This window comes from Salarias fasciatus, assembly GCF_902148845.1.
Source record: "Salarias fasciatus chromosome 7 unlocalized genomic scaffold, fSalaFa1.1 super_scaffold_4, whole genome shotgun sequence".
Lineage (NCBI taxonomy): Eukaryota > Metazoa > Chordata > Actinopteri > Blenniiformes > Blenniidae > Salarias > Salarias fasciatus.
In genome coordinates this window covers 16,157,544-16,176,265 of record NW_021941229.1, presented here as the reverse complement: position 1 = coordinate 16,176,265, position 18,722 = coordinate 16,157,544, and the positions used below count along the sequence as shown (strand labels likewise).

The 18,722-nt window shown below is 40.5% G+C and overlaps 2 protein-coding genes and 1 long non-coding RNA gene across 6 annotated transcripts; 1 reads left to right on the top strand and 2 right to left on the bottom strand.

The window, feature by feature from the left end:
• Nucleotides 1-328: 328 nt before the first annotated feature.
• LOC115383058 (uncharacterized) lies at nt 329-17,546 on the bottom strand. The gene is made up of 3 exons (XR_003930626.1): nt 17,534-17,546; nt 17,299-17,300; nt 329-414 (listed from the first exon to the last, which is right to left on the bottom strand). It is a non-coding gene; the product is annotated as an uncharacterized LOC115383058 (long non-coding RNA).
• srsf9 (serine and arginine rich splicing factor 9) lies at nt 1,679-7,536 on the bottom strand. Of its 4 annotated transcripts, none has more exons than XM_030085079.1 (5): nt 7,448-7,536; nt 5,735-5,911; nt 5,381-5,559; nt 2,662-2,834; nt 1,679-2,580 (listed from the first exon to the last, which is right to left on the bottom strand). In XM_030085079.1, exons 2-5 carry the CDS (start codon nt 5,890-5,892, stop codon nt 2,365-2,367), a joined length of 726 nt encoding a protein of 241 aa, XP_029940939.1. In that variant the 5' UTR covers nt 5,893-5,911; nt 7,448-7,536; the 3' UTR covers nt 1,679-2,364. The 4 variants fall into 4 exon arrangements, with proteins under 4 accessions (XP_029940939.1, XP_029940937.1, XP_029940938.1 ...); XM_030085077.1 differs by having other exon boundaries at nt 5,735-6,124; nt 7,448-7,516; XM_030085078.1 differs by having other exon boundaries at nt 5,735-6,118; nt 7,448-7,467.
• Nucleotides 9,462-17,916, top strand: prodha (proline dehydrogenase (oxidase) 1a). Its single transcript, XM_030085069.1, has 14 exons — nt 9,462-9,868; nt 9,999-10,207; nt 11,775-11,809; nt 12,261-12,410; nt 12,656-12,720; nt 13,072-13,188; nt 13,336-13,415; nt 13,522-13,603; nt 14,041-14,133; nt 14,274-14,420; nt 14,596-14,771; nt 14,849-14,947; nt 15,352-15,440; nt 16,403-17,916. The coding sequence occupies exons 1-14, from the start codon at nt 9,530-9,532 to the stop codon at nt 16,591-16,593; spliced, it is 1,872 nt and encodes a 623-aa protein (XP_029940929.1). The 5' UTR covers nt 9,462-9,529; the 3' UTR covers nt 16,594-17,916.
• The last annotated feature ends 806 nt before the right edge of the window (nt 17,917-18,722 follow it).

Genomic DNA, 18,722 nt, shown 5'->3' with positions numbered 1-18,722 from the left:
TTCTTGCTGCACATCCAGGATAATGAGTGGGAATGAGATTTGATTGGGATTTTTAGCGGCGCGTGATTTATTTTCAGCAACAAAATTCCCGGACACTTAAATTTGGACTTGCGAAGGTGGTTATTGAAGGATTGTTACCTGTTTCTGAGGCCAATTAGAGATGATATCTCAAAATCGTTGAAGCCCGAAACGTGGTCGTCACAGGTAGAGACCGACAGAGCTGAGTCAGAAATGTTTCAACGGGCGCCAAAACACACCTCCGTTTGGTTCACTGTGGCTTAAATTCCAGTGTTTTGATATCACTGCTGATGTGTCTCCATATGATCTCCTAAAACATGCCTGAGTGTTACTGTTCGTGTATTGCTGTGTGTTGTCAGAAGATTTACAGTATTACAACGTGTTGAAATCAAATTACTGTACAAAAAAAGATGAGATAGTACCTATTTATTAAATGCAATATGATGTCTGTATATGGCTTAGTCTGATTCTGTTGAAGAGAAAGATAGGAGTATGGCATTGGAAATGAATATATTTTTTATTTTTTTCTGTCTTCTAAAATGGTCCCCGAGTATAATTAATTTATTGTGTATTAAAAATCTTATATTTTGCATCCCATGTGCTTCAGGTGTATTTTTCCAAACACTGAACCGTGAAATAAGTGATATCTACACCCAACGACTGTCTGCAGGTGTGGCCGTGTGTGAGAGATTCTTCTTGGGATTCTCTGTAAATCCTCCCACGGCCAAAAACAAAGGAATCTGATTGGACGAGACAAGCACGTTGTATAAGAGTTCATGCATTGGGACGCTTCACAGCTGTATCGCTCCACTTCAGTTACATAATTCTATTGAAAGACATGCTTTTTAACCCTTGACTGGACTTTCAAACAGGTATTCACAAATAAATGGACATGACTAAAAGGGTTTAAATGATTATCACAGGACAAATTGAATGGTTAAACTTTGTCATTTTAAAAAATGATATTGACTCTGTAATTTTAGGACCAATGAAGTTAAAATTCTCAGAAGCAAAATGATGCTTCTTAATCTCCCATTCACATATCTGCAGGTTTTACAGTTTATTTACAGGTCAAGGCATTGAGTGACTTTGGTTTTATTCAAGTTCAATCGGAGATTTACTCGAATGTAAAGAAGGGGGAACAGTTGAGATCATCCTGAGGCTAAATGTTAAGAGTTAAGGTTTGTTTTTTGAAAAGTATTCTAGATTGTTTTGTGTTTTCGTAATGTTGTCTAAGGTTAAATGCTTCCTGATGTTTCACACATTACAAAACACTGATCTGCTGCCAAAAACATGCATAGCTTTTCTTGTTTTTGTAATTAGAAATTAGTATTTTTATATAGTTCATGTCATAACTGTTCCACATATAGCTTTGCACTCAATCTGATTTCATGGATTAAAATGAGCCTTTTTATTTTTTTACATGTACTGTAACTGATAATGAAACCTGCTCATGACTGAGAGGATAAAATAGCTTATATTACACTGAAATATTTGTGTTTTCCTGTTGAAATAATGACAAGCCACCAAACTGATCGTCACTGGTAATCAACACTTGATGTCCTTTTTTGAATATTATCATCTAACAGAAGAGAGAACCCTGACTGGTATGCACAGATGATCGATAAATTCTAGAATTAAAAAAATTAAGCTGTCACAGTGAAGATTTGCAGTTTATTGGTAAAGGGGGAAAAAAAAAAAACAACAACCAAAAACCACATTTCGCCAACAGGCCACCTTGGTAAACTGTTCACACAAAAGGTGAGGCTCACAGTTGACATGTATTTTAAAAAGGTTTGCCAGCTTTACAATACTAATTAGCTTCACAGATTTTCAGTTTTGCAAAGACTACATACTTAATCAAAGCTCAAAAAAAACAAAACAAAAAAAACAAAACAATGACAAGCTGTGAAATGTGACTAAAAAGAAAATTCTGTATTATAAAGTGAGGATTATGATGTTCGGCTTAAAAGCTCTTCTGTAGCTGACGGTATAACAACTGTATGCAATGGTTCCTATCAATGTCACCTAAACCCAGGGGTTCTTTATAAAAGAAAACTCCAACATGCTACAATGTTCAGACGTGTCTCGATGCGATGAACAAAAACAAATCCAGATAACTAGCACAATTTTTTTTAAGGCTCTGGGGAGAAGTGGGGGTTCCTGACAATGGAATGTAAAATTCAAGATAGTGTCCGCAGGGGAGGCCTGGGCTTAAAAAAAACAAACCAAAAAAAAGACAAAAAAACAAAAAAACAAAAAAACAAAAAAACAAAAAAAACAAAAAAAAAAAAGCAGGAGATTTAGAAAACATTTAATCTGATTCCTCGCTGATGATGAGCCTCTCTATCGGTAATGACGCGGTGGGCTGAGCGGCGGAGGATGCCTCCTGGGGGGAGGGCTATGGCGCGACATCGGATGGCGTGGGGGTGACTGGTAGCGAGACGGGGGCGATCCTCTGTAGGGAGGGGAGTAGCGGCCTCTGGATCGGGAGCGAGAACGGGAACGACCCCAGTTGGGAGTGCCTCTCTCGTCAAACACCCGGATGAAGGAAGTCTCGCCCTTCAAAGAAAAACAAGATGATTTTTTTTCCCTCCTCTTTAAAAGGAGAAGAACATCGAGTCTCGTCGTGTCGTCACTTACTTGATGTGAACGAAACTCGGTGCGATCCAGCCTGCGTAAGGCGTACTCCATGTCCTCTCTGCGGAGGAACTCCACCACCCCTTCTCCATCTCGCTGCACGTCAGCAAAGCAAACGTCTCCTGCTTCGCGCATGTGATCCTTCAGATCCTGCCAGCTCCCTGACTGCGGTAAACCTGAGGGGGGGGGGGGGGGGGGGGGACACACAATGAAGACTAAAAAACATCTGTGCTCTCTTCGGAATGCCACCAAAAAAAAATGTACAAAATGTAATTAGAGGGAGACAAACGCTAATGCTTGAGTTCATATTTTCCTCATTGAAGCTGTCACTAAGCACACGTCACAGGGTCGTAGACAGGCTGCAAACACACACAGCCACTCTCTCAAAGGTATTTCATTCAGTCATATAAAAGTGATTAATGGTTTACTATCGAGGTCTTCTCTTAACTTATCTGAAATATAATGTAAGTTGACTCTGTCTTCAATCATTGACAATATCCCTACAGAGCAGGCACGTCTCTTGGAACATGCTGCTGATGCAATAATACAACTTTTTTCATGCTCACTGAGTCACTGTACACATAATCAGAAAACCAATTGGAAAAATATGAATTAAGGGTGTCAACGTTTACATTTTTTTTCCCTAAAGATGTAACCGAAACATAACCGATTACACATGACGTCAGATTTGTGAACTTTTTCCAATCGCAGTCGTGTTATATGACCACTAGAGGGCTATGTCTCCATTCTAATACAGCACCTTATAATCCCAACAAATCAAAGACATTCTAGTAGTTGTCAGACAAAAGGGCCATCATTTCAGCTATTAAATTGGTATTTTCACATTTCTTTGATTTGTTGTATATAAAATTCCTCATGCTAGCTTGTGAACCGCTAGCTCCCTCCCTCCAATTTGTTGGGAGTTTTTCCTGACACAGCCTAAACCCAACAGTATTTGCACTGCATGTACCTATTATGTATGTGGATAACTGCACTACAGGGAACATTTACTTAGTTATTATCTGAAGCTTTCAGGCAACATCATGACCCCAACAACATTAAATATAGGTGAACAAAGAACAAAGAGGAGGATAATTTCTTATCGGTGCACACGTTGACACCCCTAATATGAATTTTACTGTAGTACATCTCCAGAGGAGTTTAACTCTATCCAGAGTTATTCTCACATCCCATCTCAAAATACTGACTTTAATAATGGTTAAGAAAACATTTGTTTTGCAGATGAAAAGATGGTGCAAGAAAAAAAACTTTCAAATCAACTGACAATGATTCCAGTGCTGTAATCGCATACTGCCTGACCAGCTAGGTCAAACTTTAAGGTGGGGTCATTATCAATTTATAAATCTACTTGAACACCCAAATTTATGAAGTCAAAGGTCTAAAAAAAAAAAAAAAGCAGTTATATGCATTGTGAAAGCAGTAACTGAATGCAACACAACAAAAAAACTGGTAATGACATACAACATAAAATCACACCTACCATCCACAATGGTCCGGTGTTTCAGATAATTGAGGCAACACGAGCAGTTCTGCTTTCCCATTCTGTTTCTTGGCTTTAGGACTTCACCTCATCCATTTAGTGTCTTTCACTGTCATTCCGCCATAAGGGTGAGAGAAACGAATCTGGCTATCTCTTCTGATGACTTCCTATTTTCCCCTGGTCCTCCAGTCCTCCATATGAAAGAAAGAAATCTGCCTGACTTGTGATGCTCACATACTTGTCCCCTTGTCCTCCAGTCCGCCACAGTGAGAGGAATACATCTCCCTATGAATCATGACATCTGTACTTATTCCCTTCGTCCTTAAGTCCGCCATTAGAGTGAGAGAAATGCCTTTGACTCACGGCATCCTACTTGTTCCCATGTTCTTGGTTCCAGCATAAGCAGGGGAAAAAACACATTGACCTACAACTTATGGTTTTCTAAATGTTTCATCGTCCTTCAGTCCGCCATTAGTGAGAGGAGCAAATCTGCCTGAGGACTGACATCTTTCTACTTGCTCCCTTGTCTTCCAGTCCGCCGTGAGAATGAAACAATGGATCTGCCTATGACTTCTGAAGCTCACTTGGCCTCCAGTCCGCCCCGAGAGTGAGAAAGAAACATATGTGCCTAATATTTATGACCTCTGTTTACTTGTTGGCCTCCAGTCCGCCACAAGAGTGAGAAAGAAACATCTGCTTAAGACTCGTGACCTCTGTTTACTTGTTCACTTGGCTTCCAGTCCGCCATGAGAGTGGGAAAGAAACACATCTGCCTAAGACTCATCATCTGTTTACATGTTCCCTTGTTTTCCAGTCCGCCATGAGAATGAAAAAAACGAATCTGCCTGTGACTTGTGATGCTCAGCTACTTGCTTGCTTGGCCTCCAGTCCGCCACGAGAGTGAGAAAAATATCTGCCTAAGACTCCTGCCCTCCGTTTAGTGGTTGTCTTGTCCTTCAGTCCACCATAAATGCGCGAAATCAAACTGCCTATGACTCATGATGTCCAGCCAGTTGTCCCTTGTCCTCCAGTCAGCCAAGAGTGAGTAACATATATGCCTATGGCTTCTATCAGTTTTCTTGTCCTCCAGTCCGCCATGAGAGGGAGAGAATCACATCTGCCTACAATCCTTATGTCCACTTTCCTACCAGTTCCCGTGACTTGGTGGTCCCGCAGTAAGCGAGTTAACTAATATTTCACCGACGCATGGCGTCCACCTACCAGTGACTATGACCCGGAATTCAGATCTTCGAGTTGGTGGGCCAAACCTTCCTCTTTGTGGTGGTCCGCCACCTCCCATTGGACCGGGTTTAGCAGCAGAGGATCGAGGATATTCCACACGCAGCTTGGAATCTCCATATTCATATCCATTCCTTCCATAGACTGCATCATCTGCATCCCTAAGAGAAGAGAGCAAATACCTCCTTACCAAAGGACGCCTAGCCAACATGTGCTGGACATGCTGCTTCCATCCATTCCTCGCTTCCAGAACGTGGAGACCATATACTAGGAAAAAATCTGACGTCCAACAAGGAGCATGTCATTCGACTTGGCAAAGACCTTCCCAAAACTCACCGTGGATCCTCAAATCGAACAAAGGCAAAAGGGATAGTGCCTCTATTGTTCTTCAATTCAATATCACGGATTTTTCCATATTTGTAGAAGAGATCCTCAATGTCCCGCTCCTGGACGTCCATTGGAAGATTCCCCACATAGATCCGGCCGTCAGACATGGTGGTTTAGTTGGCGACACTGCTGACACAAAAGGGGGGGCACTCGGAGACTTTAGGATCACCTTTTTTTGCACGGAGCTCTGGAGGTGGTCCTAGTGACAATCCAAAACTCAGTCCATCCAAATCCGCTGTTTTTATTCTAGACAAACGTAATCTCTAAATCTGGGATGCAGCCATGAGAGTAGTAAATGATTGAGAAAACTGCCAGAAGACCTTGGATCCAAGTCTGAAACTTAAAAATACAGTGTAATGAATGTTCAACAGCATTAAAAGTTATATTATATTGCTGAAAATTAAATGTTTCATCATTTGTGACTATGATCAAATTGGATAAAATATAAAGAGATTATTTAAAAACAATACAGAAATACTCTATTCAAACAGTGCAAAATTAGGCAGACCAACATAAATCCAAAAGCAAATCCACATAAAAGAGTCGAAGCTGGAAAAAACCTAAACTCGTCTTGATGAATAAAAACTATAATTATTTCAGTCATTGGTAATAAAACACAGCAGATTTTAATTTTCATCTGTAACAAAACAGACTGAATTTACATGCAAGACATTGGTCAACATTTTCCCAAACAAGTTCTGGCTCCCTAAAGACCAGAAAAATAAAATTAACTGATATGACAAAGTAACAGATAACAAATTTACCACGGAACTGAAGGTGAGAAAATATTTGAGACCTACCCTAAAAAAAAAGAAAAGTCTCTCCCTGACATCAGCTGTTCTCACTGCTTTCTTTCCACTCGTGTGGTCTGCTCTCCCCAGCTCATACTGAACTGTCGTGTGACCATCAGTCTACACTAGAAGACAATGGCAAGTACTGATATTGACGGAGGTAAACAGTTATATCTGTCCAATAACGCATAGAAACACCTTGTATTTCAACGTCAATCATTTTATTATGTCCGAGGACCAATGTTATTTGTGTTGTCATTAATACTAAACAATAGATAAACAGCAGTGACGGCATTGGGAAAAATGTGTGGTTCAAATGCATCACAGCTGCTAAACCTCCATCAGACGCGACTACACAATGGTTTGGAGGGCCTTCAAAGTCCGGATTCCATTTGCAAAGCGACCTAATATGTATTACTAACGCTAACTGACAAGGGATGATCGCTTAAATGAGGCACGCAACCTTTACAACTCCAATGAGCCCGAACAGATCACACAATAAAAAGCAGCAGGCGCAGGTCGGTGTTTGAACTTTCACCTTTATCTGCGCTCGTACGGTTAACCGACGCTCAGCGTCTGCTACACGAGGGGACGTTCAAATGATAGCTAATTTAAAACAGAAGACATTTCATTACGAGGCTGTGCAAAACACGGATTGTATTTCAAAACAAAACAACTTAACCTTGGCTGCTTAGAGGCTAGCTGCGTTTCATTGTGATAAAGCCGATGCATGCTAGCGCTTGAAATCCTTTGTTGAGAGCATGAAGTCAGCTTGTCGACTAATATGCACAAATACGCCCAATCAAGTGATAAAATGAGGTTTACGAATGTGCAATAATTAAAACTAGAGTTAATAAATATGTTTGGTTACCTTTCAAAGCGAGTAAAGCCTTGTTTTGTGGATTTGTTTCCTGCAGTTAGCACACTGCACTGCTTCCGTAGCTAGCAACTCTGAGGAGCGAGGCTAGCTTCTTCTTCGCTTCGCGTCACACGTAGTGTTGACGTCTTTAACATCGGTGCACTATCGCCCCCTTCTGTTCGGAGTATGGCATAGGCGATACGTTCAAATCATAGACTGTGAAAAAAATTAAAATACACCCAAACTGAAAAACGACGGCAAATGAAACAAAGCAAACATTTTATTTTATTTATTTCTTAATTTATTGATTTTAATAACATTTGCCTACAGTAATTCAGTCCATACATACTTAAATGTGCTATGTATGGGATCAGTTTTCTTTTACATTTACATTTGGGACAGGTGGAACTTAAGTGAAAAGACAATAAACTTCTGACAGAACAATTCCAAATCCTTAAAGAATTTGGAAGACGTAGTTACATAAAGAACTTCCCATCAAACCTAAAGATTTTGCCCCTTAAACCACGAGCTACAGCCTAAAACTGACCTCGTTTTTCTTTATGAAAGAGCATTCTTTTGTTTCATGATTCAAAACCTGAAAAAACTAATTGTGATATTGACATATACACAAATGAAAGTCAGGTGATGCTGAAACACCTATCTCTGTGCTTGTTTCCAAAAAGAAACATTTTTTTTTAATCACTGAGGACTTTCTCCAGTTCTTATCAGTTTTAAAACGAGATTGGTTGCATCAGTTATTGACAGACATCACGTGATATTCTTCTGAATTTGTGCACAATCTGTTTGCAGAAACACCACAGACTTTGCCACTTTGTTATAATTTGCTGAATTTACAGTTCCTTATTGTAATAAATCATCTCTCATCAGAACAAATAAACACCACATTGTGCTTTCATCTCCAAGGAGAGATGCTTTTCAAATAAATATTTTCAAATTTAACATTAAACTAATTCAGACCAAAAAAAAGAACTAACAGGAAACTAAAGATACATTATTGTTTTTCTTCTCCCCGCCCCCCCCCCCATTATTTCTATCAACATTTTAAATTTCCATTAAACAAAATGGTGTCTAAATGCAGAAACGACCTGAAATGTGCTATATGAATAATTTTTACTTACTTAATTGCATAGAAAACACCATATAAGAAATGCATTTCAGTAACAGCATGCATCTTTGTCTGTTTTAGATGCATTATTGCTACTGAAATGCATTTTTAATATGGTGTATACACTTAAGTAAGTAAAAATGATTCATATGGCATATTTCACAGATATAGATCTTAAAGTTTTTTTTACACCATTAATAACAGAAAGATAACAACAGAAATAATGCCAGTTAAAATATAAGCATGTGTAGTAATACAGATAAAACAACCAAGATGCAGTTCAGCAAAACATACATGAACGAAAGAAATTAGGCAGTTACATGCAATTAAACAGGCCACATTATGAATCATAAAGTTGAATAAAAGGTAAACTAAAAGAATGAGAGTTTGTTTTTATTGTTAATATCTTAAAAACCGAAAGATATTCAATTCATTGTTTTAGTCTCATGCAAAAGACTCATATCAATGAAGGTAAACAATCTGTCAAATTTAACAATGCAATTTATAGTTCATTAATCAACCAGTAAGTACAATATTTACAACCAAAACTGACTGTGGAGCAACTCTGATGCTGCTGGGCGTGAGTCTGGATGTGTTTAAGTTTAACTTTTCTTTACTCATTTTATTCTGTTTATATGCTGGAGTCGCTTTGATCAGGAGTCCGAGTCTATCTGCAGTGTGCAGCCTGTTTATTTATTTATTTTTATTCTTCCTCTTTTGTGTCCTCTTTAACTCCCCCCCCCCCCCAAAAATTGTGGAGGAAAACTGAAACAGGGATGATTTCCAGCGTGTGCGTGCGCGTGATGCAGTGTGACGTAATAACAAGCCCCCCCCCCCCCCCCCCCCCCGACTCTAGATTATAATCCCACCGTGGCTCCAACGTGCGCGCACAACCCAGCATCGCAGCATCGGCGCAGTTTGGAGAGACAGAAATTTCTGGAAGCTGCTGCGTTCAGGAACGAAACACAATGTCGTACACTAAGTTTGCGGTGAACCTGGCGAAGGCCGGCCCGGGACACTTGAGGAACGCGCGCATGTCTCCCGCAAGATGTCGGTCCACGGTTGCGTCCACCAAGGCGCAAGACATGAAGGAGCACGCGATGGACGAGTGCGCGGTGATGGAGACGATCCCGGTGGAGCTGATCAGCCAGAGCAGGAGCGCATCAGACGCGCCGCTCAGAAAGATTGACATTGACTTTGACAACACGCAAGAAGCCTACAAAAGCAAAGGAAACCTGGAGCTGCTGAGGAGTCTGCTGGTCTTCAAACTGTGCACCATTGACGTCCTGGTTGATAAGAACAAAGAGGTGAGAGGAATCTGCTGATGCAAACTCCTGATTTGCTGTGTATCATAATAATAATAATAATGATGAGAATGAAAATCAAATATGACACATGAGGAACAAACTTTTTTCAATGTTTTGTTTTTGTTTTCAGTTGATGGACCTGAGTAAGAAGCTGTTTGGTCAGTGGATGTTTGAGAAGATGATGAAGATGACCTTCTATGGTCAGTTCGTGGCTGGTGAAGATCACAACTCCATCAAACCTTTAATCCAGAAGAATCAGGCCTTTGGAGTGGGGGCAGTTTTGGACTACAGTGTGGAAGAAGACTTGACACAAGAAGAAGCAGAAAAGAAAGAAATGGAGTAAGTAATTTGATTACTTTCATATGACTTGCATTTGTTTAGCGGTCAATCCGCAGCAACTGTGTGAATTTGTGATTGCAACTTTTTAAAAAGTTACTGTTTTTCTTTTTATTTATTCATTCGTCCTTGTAAAATAGATGGATTTTGAGATGCTGTTTGTGGCAATATGAACCGTTTCATAATTTCACATTCCAAACCTCACTGTTGGCACACAGTTTAGAGATTAACTCAGTGGTCCAGCATTTTTTCTCCTGTGGCGTTCACATGTTATGATGCAGTCTGTATATCATAAATGAACTATGTGTTCCCAGGAGTTACATAACATGCTTTATATACAAACCCAGCTCAGTCAAGTTTGTTTGTGGAGCCCAGGATCACATGAGGTGTCTTAACAGGTGTCGCAACGTCACAACAATATGTGCTCCCGACTAAGCACATGGACTTTTTATACTGTCTGGTTGATGGCGTTACATAAAGCGAGCCCCAAGGAAATTTGAGGAATGTAGAGGAGGGCATTAGGGAGGGGGACCCTCTCCTTTCCCCTCCCCATGTATAGATGTAACTGGAGCCACACGGAGGAGGTGCAGGAAAAAGAACAAAAAAATGCATAAATGATCAAGTTCTTGGATAGTTTTACAGAAATCTCATAGAATAGTTAGGTTCGATCTGTCTTGCAGGATTACTGTGAATGCTGTTATACTGAGCTGGTGAAATATATTAACTCCATAGTAAGTTTACACCCAAGTATTTAGGCCACATTAAACGCCGTAGATTCTTTCTGAATCCTTATAGGATGACCCCACAGCTTATTTTCATCAAGGTAAGTTAAACCAGCTGTGACAAAGTTGTGTCGCTGTTTAATCAACTGTACAATTACTTGTAGGAATAAATTGTTATCAAATATCTTTTTTAAAAAGTCCAGTTGGATCTTTCACTGTAAATACACTGACATTTTTTGGATCATCTGATGCACAACGTCATTATCTTCAGAAAAAAAAATGTCTTCACATCCAGAAAATGTGTGAAATTTTCCAGTGAGCTGTACTTTGATATCAGTCCGCTTTTATCTTATCTCTGGAGTTATTGCTTCTGTTCCGCTCCTTATCCGAGTGACTCGCTTCATTTCCTAAACATGTAACGGAGTTTTATTTATTCTGGAGCGACAAAACAGAGCTCATTCTCCATTGGCCCGCCAGGACTGACCTCCCTTCACTGATTGGTGGAGCAGGAAGGGTTGGCGTGAATGAACGGCCCTGCCAAGTCGCCCTGCTGAAGCACATGCACGCGCCGAGCAGGAAACGTTACGTAATGTCCTGCGGTGCAGAATAGCAAGTCTCCATTTCACAACAGCACTATTCAGCATAAAATAAATAAACTGGGACACTGATGCTCTTTATCGAGACCCTCTCTGATTATTAATGAAAAGGAAAGCTCCCCTCAGAGCACAGTATTCCTGTTTATTCTCAGATACCTGGTGTGAATCAACTGTTTTAGGACAATAGATTTTCTGGGCCATGCCAGCTTTATTCATTTGAATTCATTCTCTCTCTTTTTTTTTTTTTTGCAGTTCATGTGTTTCTGAGGCTGAGAGAGAAAGTCCAGGTATGTAAAACTGTTGAACAAGAAAAACACACACACACACACACACACACACACAAACTTTGAGCTATAAAGAGCTGTAAGCTGATCCACATGTCGTGGTGAAAGTGCTGCCGTGCAGTTCGGCAGGTTTGGCCGGGCCGACCCGCTCATTTGAAGTCCGGCTTCATCAGCTCGGCCTGAGTGCAACACAACTCTGCGCCGGCTGTCAGGATCGGTATGCGTAGTCACTCAGTCCGCCGGCCAAACCAGATCGCTCAGGTTATATCCGGCTCAAAGCAGGGCCTAAGATGTTCAGCTCAGCACGCACAGTGACACGAAGCCGGCTTTTAGATTTCCTTTTATTTATCAGTGAATGCACGGTCCACAAGATAAGCGAATGAATGAAATGTGTGAAATGCGTTATAGTCCAGAGATTATGACTATATGAATACTGCGTCTCCTCTCGAATCAGGCGCCGATCACCGTGAGAAGAAGTACAAAGCCCACCGTCAGTTCGGAGACAGGCGTGGGGGGGTCATCAGTGCTCGCACCTACTTCTACGCCGACGAAGCCAAATGTGACAACCAGATGGAGACGTTTATAAACTGCATCAAAGCTTCAGGCGAGTACACACACCTCCTCTTCCTCTACCCTTCCTTCTTCATGTTCGGCCTCTTTATCTATTTCTTACACTTCCTTTTCAATAAGCTTTTCTACTTTTTCTTCTGCCTTTTTTTGTTTTACCACTTCTGCTTGTACTATTTCGATTTGCTTGTATCAAAATAACGACGTAAACGATCACACCAAATCAAATGACAGAGCTCATTTAAAACCTTTTAGTAACATGAAACCTGCGGTTCCTTCCAGGTGGAGCGTCGACAGATGGGTTTTCTGCCATTAAAATGACAGCACTGGGGCGGCCACAGTTCCTGGTAAGATAAATGTCATGTCTGCAGTATTAACTCCAGAGATAAAGTAGCAGGACTTGGACTAAGTCCAAAACATGGTCTCCATTACAGGACAGTCACAAAAACTTGCTTTGTTTTTTTTTTTTGTTTTTTTTTATGCATCTGATCTGCATCTGAATGAATCTTAAATTCATTAGGATTTTAGTTGTAACCATGATTGATGTTTTTGCATGATTTTATAATTAATACAGAACATTTCTATGAAATATTATGTAAGAAAAATCTCCTCTGTGAGGCCTGGTAGTCATTATTAGACATTTTGTAGTAATGTAAGCATGACTGATTCAGTTTTTTTTTTTTTTTTTGTCTGACCAGCTCCAGTTTTCTGAGGTCCTGGTTAAATGGAGACGCTTCTTTAACTTCCTGGCAGCGCAGCAGGGAAAATCCAACATGACAGTTTTGGAGCAAAAGCTGGAGCTGGAGCAGCTCAAGGTGCGTCTTCACCGTCAGCACTGTCTGTGTCGACTCCGGTGTCCTTGGCAGTCGTTTATAAAAAGTATTCTTTTCATTCAAACCCTCCTGATTTAATTTATCAATTTATAAATAAAAATATTGAAAATCTTACATTTTATTCTTTAGGAGAGTTTGGCTCAGCTGGGCGTCGGAGACAAAGATGACATTGAAAACTGGTTTACTGGAGAGCAGCTGGGTCTGTCAGGGTAAGATTGGCTCCTGATTCTTTCTCTCTGTCCACAAACTTTTAATGCAGAAGAACTTGACATGACGTTTTTGTTTGATCACTTTCTCTCTTGTTTTGTTTTTAAGAACGATCGATCTGCTGGACTGGAACAGCCTCATAAATGACACCACAAAGATTTCTAATCTGCTTATGGTGCCAAACCTCCAGGTAAGTCATCGTCACAGAAGCTCTGAAGATATATTCAATAGAATTTTAAAATAGAGAAGACAAGGCCACCAGCAGTCATTTTCCTTTAAGTGAAGCTGTATTTATTGATGAAGTAGTTGGATTAATTGTGAAGAGGTCTCACCGATGTGAGAAATAGCTGCTCATTCATCATTAACATTAATTGCAATTTGATTTTGTCTCATTGAATTAAGAAAATACATATTTCTGGACCTGCTGTGATCACCATATTAGTGGTGTCACTGAATGATTTTGCATATTTGACTTCAGCTGAGGAATGTGATAACCTCTAAAAAAAGACATGTGATGAAAGGGTGGGTGCTCTCTGCTAACGATCACCCTGTCTGTCACGAGCAGATAAAGCACCGAAGGTTTCGGTCAGATGAAATGAGTCGTTGATTTTTGTCTTGTTTGTGCAGACGGGCCAGCTGGAGCCGCTGTTGAGCAAGTTCACGGCTGAGGAGGAGAGACAGATGAAGAGGATGCTGCAGAGAGTGGATGTTCTGGCCAAGGTGAGAGTCCAGAACAAATATATTTATTTACTTATGTAGTTAAGTTTTATTTATATTAAATAGATAAGTTGCATTTAAAGTGCAGATTATGGTTATAGATCTGAAGGAAGAAGATCTTGAATCATTATTTTGCGCCGCAGCACGCCCTGGAGAACGGGGTCAGACTGATGGTGGACGCAGAGCAGACGTACTTCCAGCCCGCTATCAGCCGACTGACCCTGGAAATGCAGAGGAAATTCAACAGAGAAAAGCCAGTGATTTTCAACACATACCAGTGTTACCTTAAGGTGAGTTCATTCATTATTGCTACTTTTTGGTGCATTATGAGTTGCATAAAGAATTTCACACTTTTATATGAAAAAAATCTTTTCTATATGCACATTGTGGTGCAGTAAAGTTTGCCAAATTACGGAAGAACATATAATGTTCAAAATAATTAACATTGGTTTACTGCCTCTGTAGGAAGCCTATGACAATGTGACTGTGGATGTGGAGCTGTCCAGACGGGAGGGCTGGTACTTCGGGGCCAAACTGGTCCGTGGCGCCTACATGTACCAGGAGAGGGCCCGAGCTCAGGAGATCGGCTACGAAGATCCAATAAACCCAAACTATGAAGCCACTAACATGATGTACCACAAGTGAGTCTTATCCGGAACCTTTGTGAGAAACTGTGTGAGTCCCAGCCGTCCGCCCACCTGCCGTGTCATCCGTACAGGTGTTTGGATTATGTGCTGGAGGAGATCGACCACAGCAGGAAGGCAAACGTCATGGTCGCGACGCACAACGAAGACACGATTAAATTCACTCTCGATAAGTAAGTCTCAGATTCCTCGTGCTGTGTCTTATCCAACTTCTCCCACTTCCTCCAGGCACTCAGCTCTCCATCTAATCTCTGACGGTGCATCATTTAAATACTCGTATTTGGATACAAGTAGATTTGATATTCACGGCATGCAAATGATCTGAGCGTGCAATTTAGGAATTTGTAAATCAGGCTTTTGGAGCGCAGATTTTGTTTGCACATGCACACACCGTTTCAGAGAAGGAAGGAAGAGAAGGAACACTCCTCATAGCTCAGACTAACACTGACCACGCTGCTTTGAGTAAAGCGTAATGTTTGAGGTTCAGTTACATCATGTGTGGTTGAACTCTCCTCCCCAGCTCGGTTCTAACCCCTTTGACATGCGTCTTTTCATTTTTTCTTTTTTTTTCCCCCAGGATGAACGAGATGCGCCTTTCACCCACTGAGAATAAGGTTTACTTTGGACAGCTGCTCGGCATGTGTGACCAGATCAGCTTCCCGCTAGGTATGTTCCGCGCTGCTAAAAGTAAACACCGAGTTATGGAATCGCGGAGACTTACATCACACGTACATCACGGGGGTCTGAAACGTAGACCCTGCTCCGCAGCTGCGACCTCTGACCTCTAACATGCAATCTGGGGACGTGTTGCAAATGGCTCTCAAGCGTTAAGTTAAAAAGTGTAATTATTCCACCCTGCCTCACAGTTATGCCACACAGTGTTCAGTTAATGAATGCTGGAGCGTCGCTGAAAAAGATATGCAACATGTTGCCACATTCTTCCTGGATAAGGAAGCTCAGGAGGTGTTTTGCACAATTTACCTGGACATTATCTTGACTTTATGGCAGTGTAAACACATTAGCACTGACAATCAATCACAATAAAATATTCAGCATTAAAAAAAATGAGGCGATATATACACTTGGATAAAAAAAATTCGCAAAAATCTCAGTTTTATAGTTAAGACAAAGCAAAAGTGCAGCATCTTTTAAGTTTCAGTGCTGATGAGCTGCTGTGCTTCATTATGACATCCAGGTTGACCTGAAGAAAGGCAGCAGCCATGAAAACCTGAGTTCTCAAGTGCAGCAGCTGAATTCAAACTCACAATATTGAAGATTCACAGATGCTGTTCAGACCATTTCCAGGATGTCACCATTTCATTTGAGACCCATCCCAAAATATCTGGTTTATTCCTTCATACAGGTCTTTGAAACGTATATTCTTGCACATTAAAAAAAAAACAAATGAATAAAAGTAGTAGATTGTCAAATAAAATAATTAAAAAAACAGCAAGAGAAAGAGAAGTAGTACCAATTCAGAATACCTGAAACGAACAAAAAACATTCATAATGGCCTGTTTTAGTCTTATGTATGTATATTAGCACACATACGAAGTCATGGCGTGAAACTGGAGTGGACTGCATTGAATGTGAGTTTAAAATCTTTTCGTTTTTATCTTCAACACCAGGTCAGGCAGGTTTTCCAGTCTACAAGTACGTTCCGTACGGCCCCGTCAACGAGGTCATCCCCTACCTGTCTCGCCGTGCTCAAGAGAACCGCGGCTTCATGAAGGGATCGCAGCGAGAGCGCAGCCTGCTGTGGAAGGAGCTGAGGCGCAGGCTGCTGGGGGGGCAGGTTTTCTATCGGCCGGTCTACTGAGTCATGAGACCAGATCACGCCGAGTCTGTAAGCATTCCACTGAGCCCATCAAACCCACTAAAAGCCGCTGTCACTAGTGAAAGACGGTGTTGCCTCGGATTAACGAGAAGCACAGCGAAGAAGAAAGTTCAGTCTGAGAAGCTCAGATGAAAGATGGTTATTATTAATACACTCAAGCTGCTTCATCATGATGAGAAAATAGACGATATAACTCTAAATCCACATCAGGTTTTTCAAGTTTTGTTTCAAACCTGCATTATTTATTTCACTGAAAGCTGATCGCTTCAGAAACACAGCCTCGCTAAGTGTATGGTTGAAGCGCCAAAAGTGGCGTACTTGTACATAAAAGCCGCGATGTGCCTTTGAAAATGAGATTTGTGAAAGTGCCTTATAATTGTTTTAGCGAGAATCACTGGGCAATCAGTTTCTGCAGCACTTATTGTAGGTTTTCCTTTGATGCGCCTCTTGTGAGGGAGATTAAATGGTGTTGATGTGAAGATTGTGAAAACTGCATGGCAGCACTGATGATAAATATCACCGGAGTAGCTGAACTTAGCTCCGGATGTGTGTGATCAGCCCGAACTGCCCGTGCTCTGGAAGTGACTGTTTGTGAAAGCCAAATTTCATTTTCGTCTACTCGAGGGGTCATTCACACCTCGACTGCCTTAACTGTTGACATGAGGCAAATGATCCTGACGTCACAACATCTTGTGGTTCTCAAACAGCAGGTGTTCAGAACAGAAAACAGGACCGATTATGACCCCTGTGGTCCAAAAATGTTCCCAAAACACGCCCCGGCTGCTTCTGCAGTCATTTATAAGGATCCTTCATCCATGTGCTTCAGGAAAACACCGACACTGTTACATAAGATGTTTGTGGAGGTGAAACTAAACGTGGCTTTGTGACGTTTTACAAAGACTGGAATAAATTATCCTTTAACATATTGTGTGAAAGTTGTAGAAAATGTTTTTTTTTTTTCGAATTGAAAATGAAATGAAATTTCAAAAGTTTTTAATGTATAGATGTTTGAATTTAAAGTCCTGTCACACTCATTGAATTTACAGTGCTTAAATGTTTGCTGTAATCTTGTAGTAAAATTAGTTTTTACATCTTTCTCTTTACTTTTTGGTCTGAATTGATTGTTGTCTTAAACGAGTGCAAACATAAATGTAGACCATAACGTTACTGGTAATGGTTCTGTTTCAATATTTATTGTATAATTTAAGGTTGATCATGTGTGAATGGAGTTATAGAAGCTCTGATGAGAAATGTGATTGTAGTTTTTGAACTTAGTGTCCTTTCCCTTTTTTTTTTTGTTTTTGTTTTGTACAGTTGTAAAATATGACTGTTGATCACAGTAATAAAAGAAACCTGTACTGTAGTTGAGTCATGTTTCATTTCTCTCTTCCAGACTGTAAATATGCTTGCTTGTAATTCCTGTCATAATTGTTCCAAATAACCAGTCAAACAGAGGTTAAACAAGTTCTGAAAATGTGAACTCAAGTACAGCTTCATCTGTAAGAAAACCGTCCTGGAAGAGTTGAAGCTGTTTGGGTGGAGCGACATCGTGTTCAGGATAAGGATAACTCCTGTGGGTCAAGAAAATGCTGTGTTTGGGGTCACTTTTAAGGGAAAACGCTGCTGAAAATAATCAAGTGAAACAAAGTATTCATCTTTGGGAGGCATTTGATTAGTTTTACCTGATGAAAAGTTCCACTTTCAAAGCATATTTCTCAAACCATCATGATAAATATTAGATGATAAAATGTAGACTAAAAACATCACAAACCTTTTCTTTTGAAAGAACACGCCGTCACAATTTGATTTTAATGACTAAAATGACTAAAATCAGACAGCCAAACAGTGTTTGTGTTATATTTTATATTTCAAATTGTACTCCTTACGTATATACAGCGTTTCGTTTCAACCATGGCTGTGAAAGTGCTTTGTGAATAAAATCTCGTGGGATTTTAAGATGACAGTTCCTGCCTTGAAATAAACCCCGGCGTAGATAACTGGAGGCAGTTCTCAGCATGACACAACCCTGCTCTTATCTCCAAAGTTAAACAGATCACCCAAATGTCTGCTCGCGCATTCAGACGTCAGTGGCGTCAGTCCAGGCTTATTGC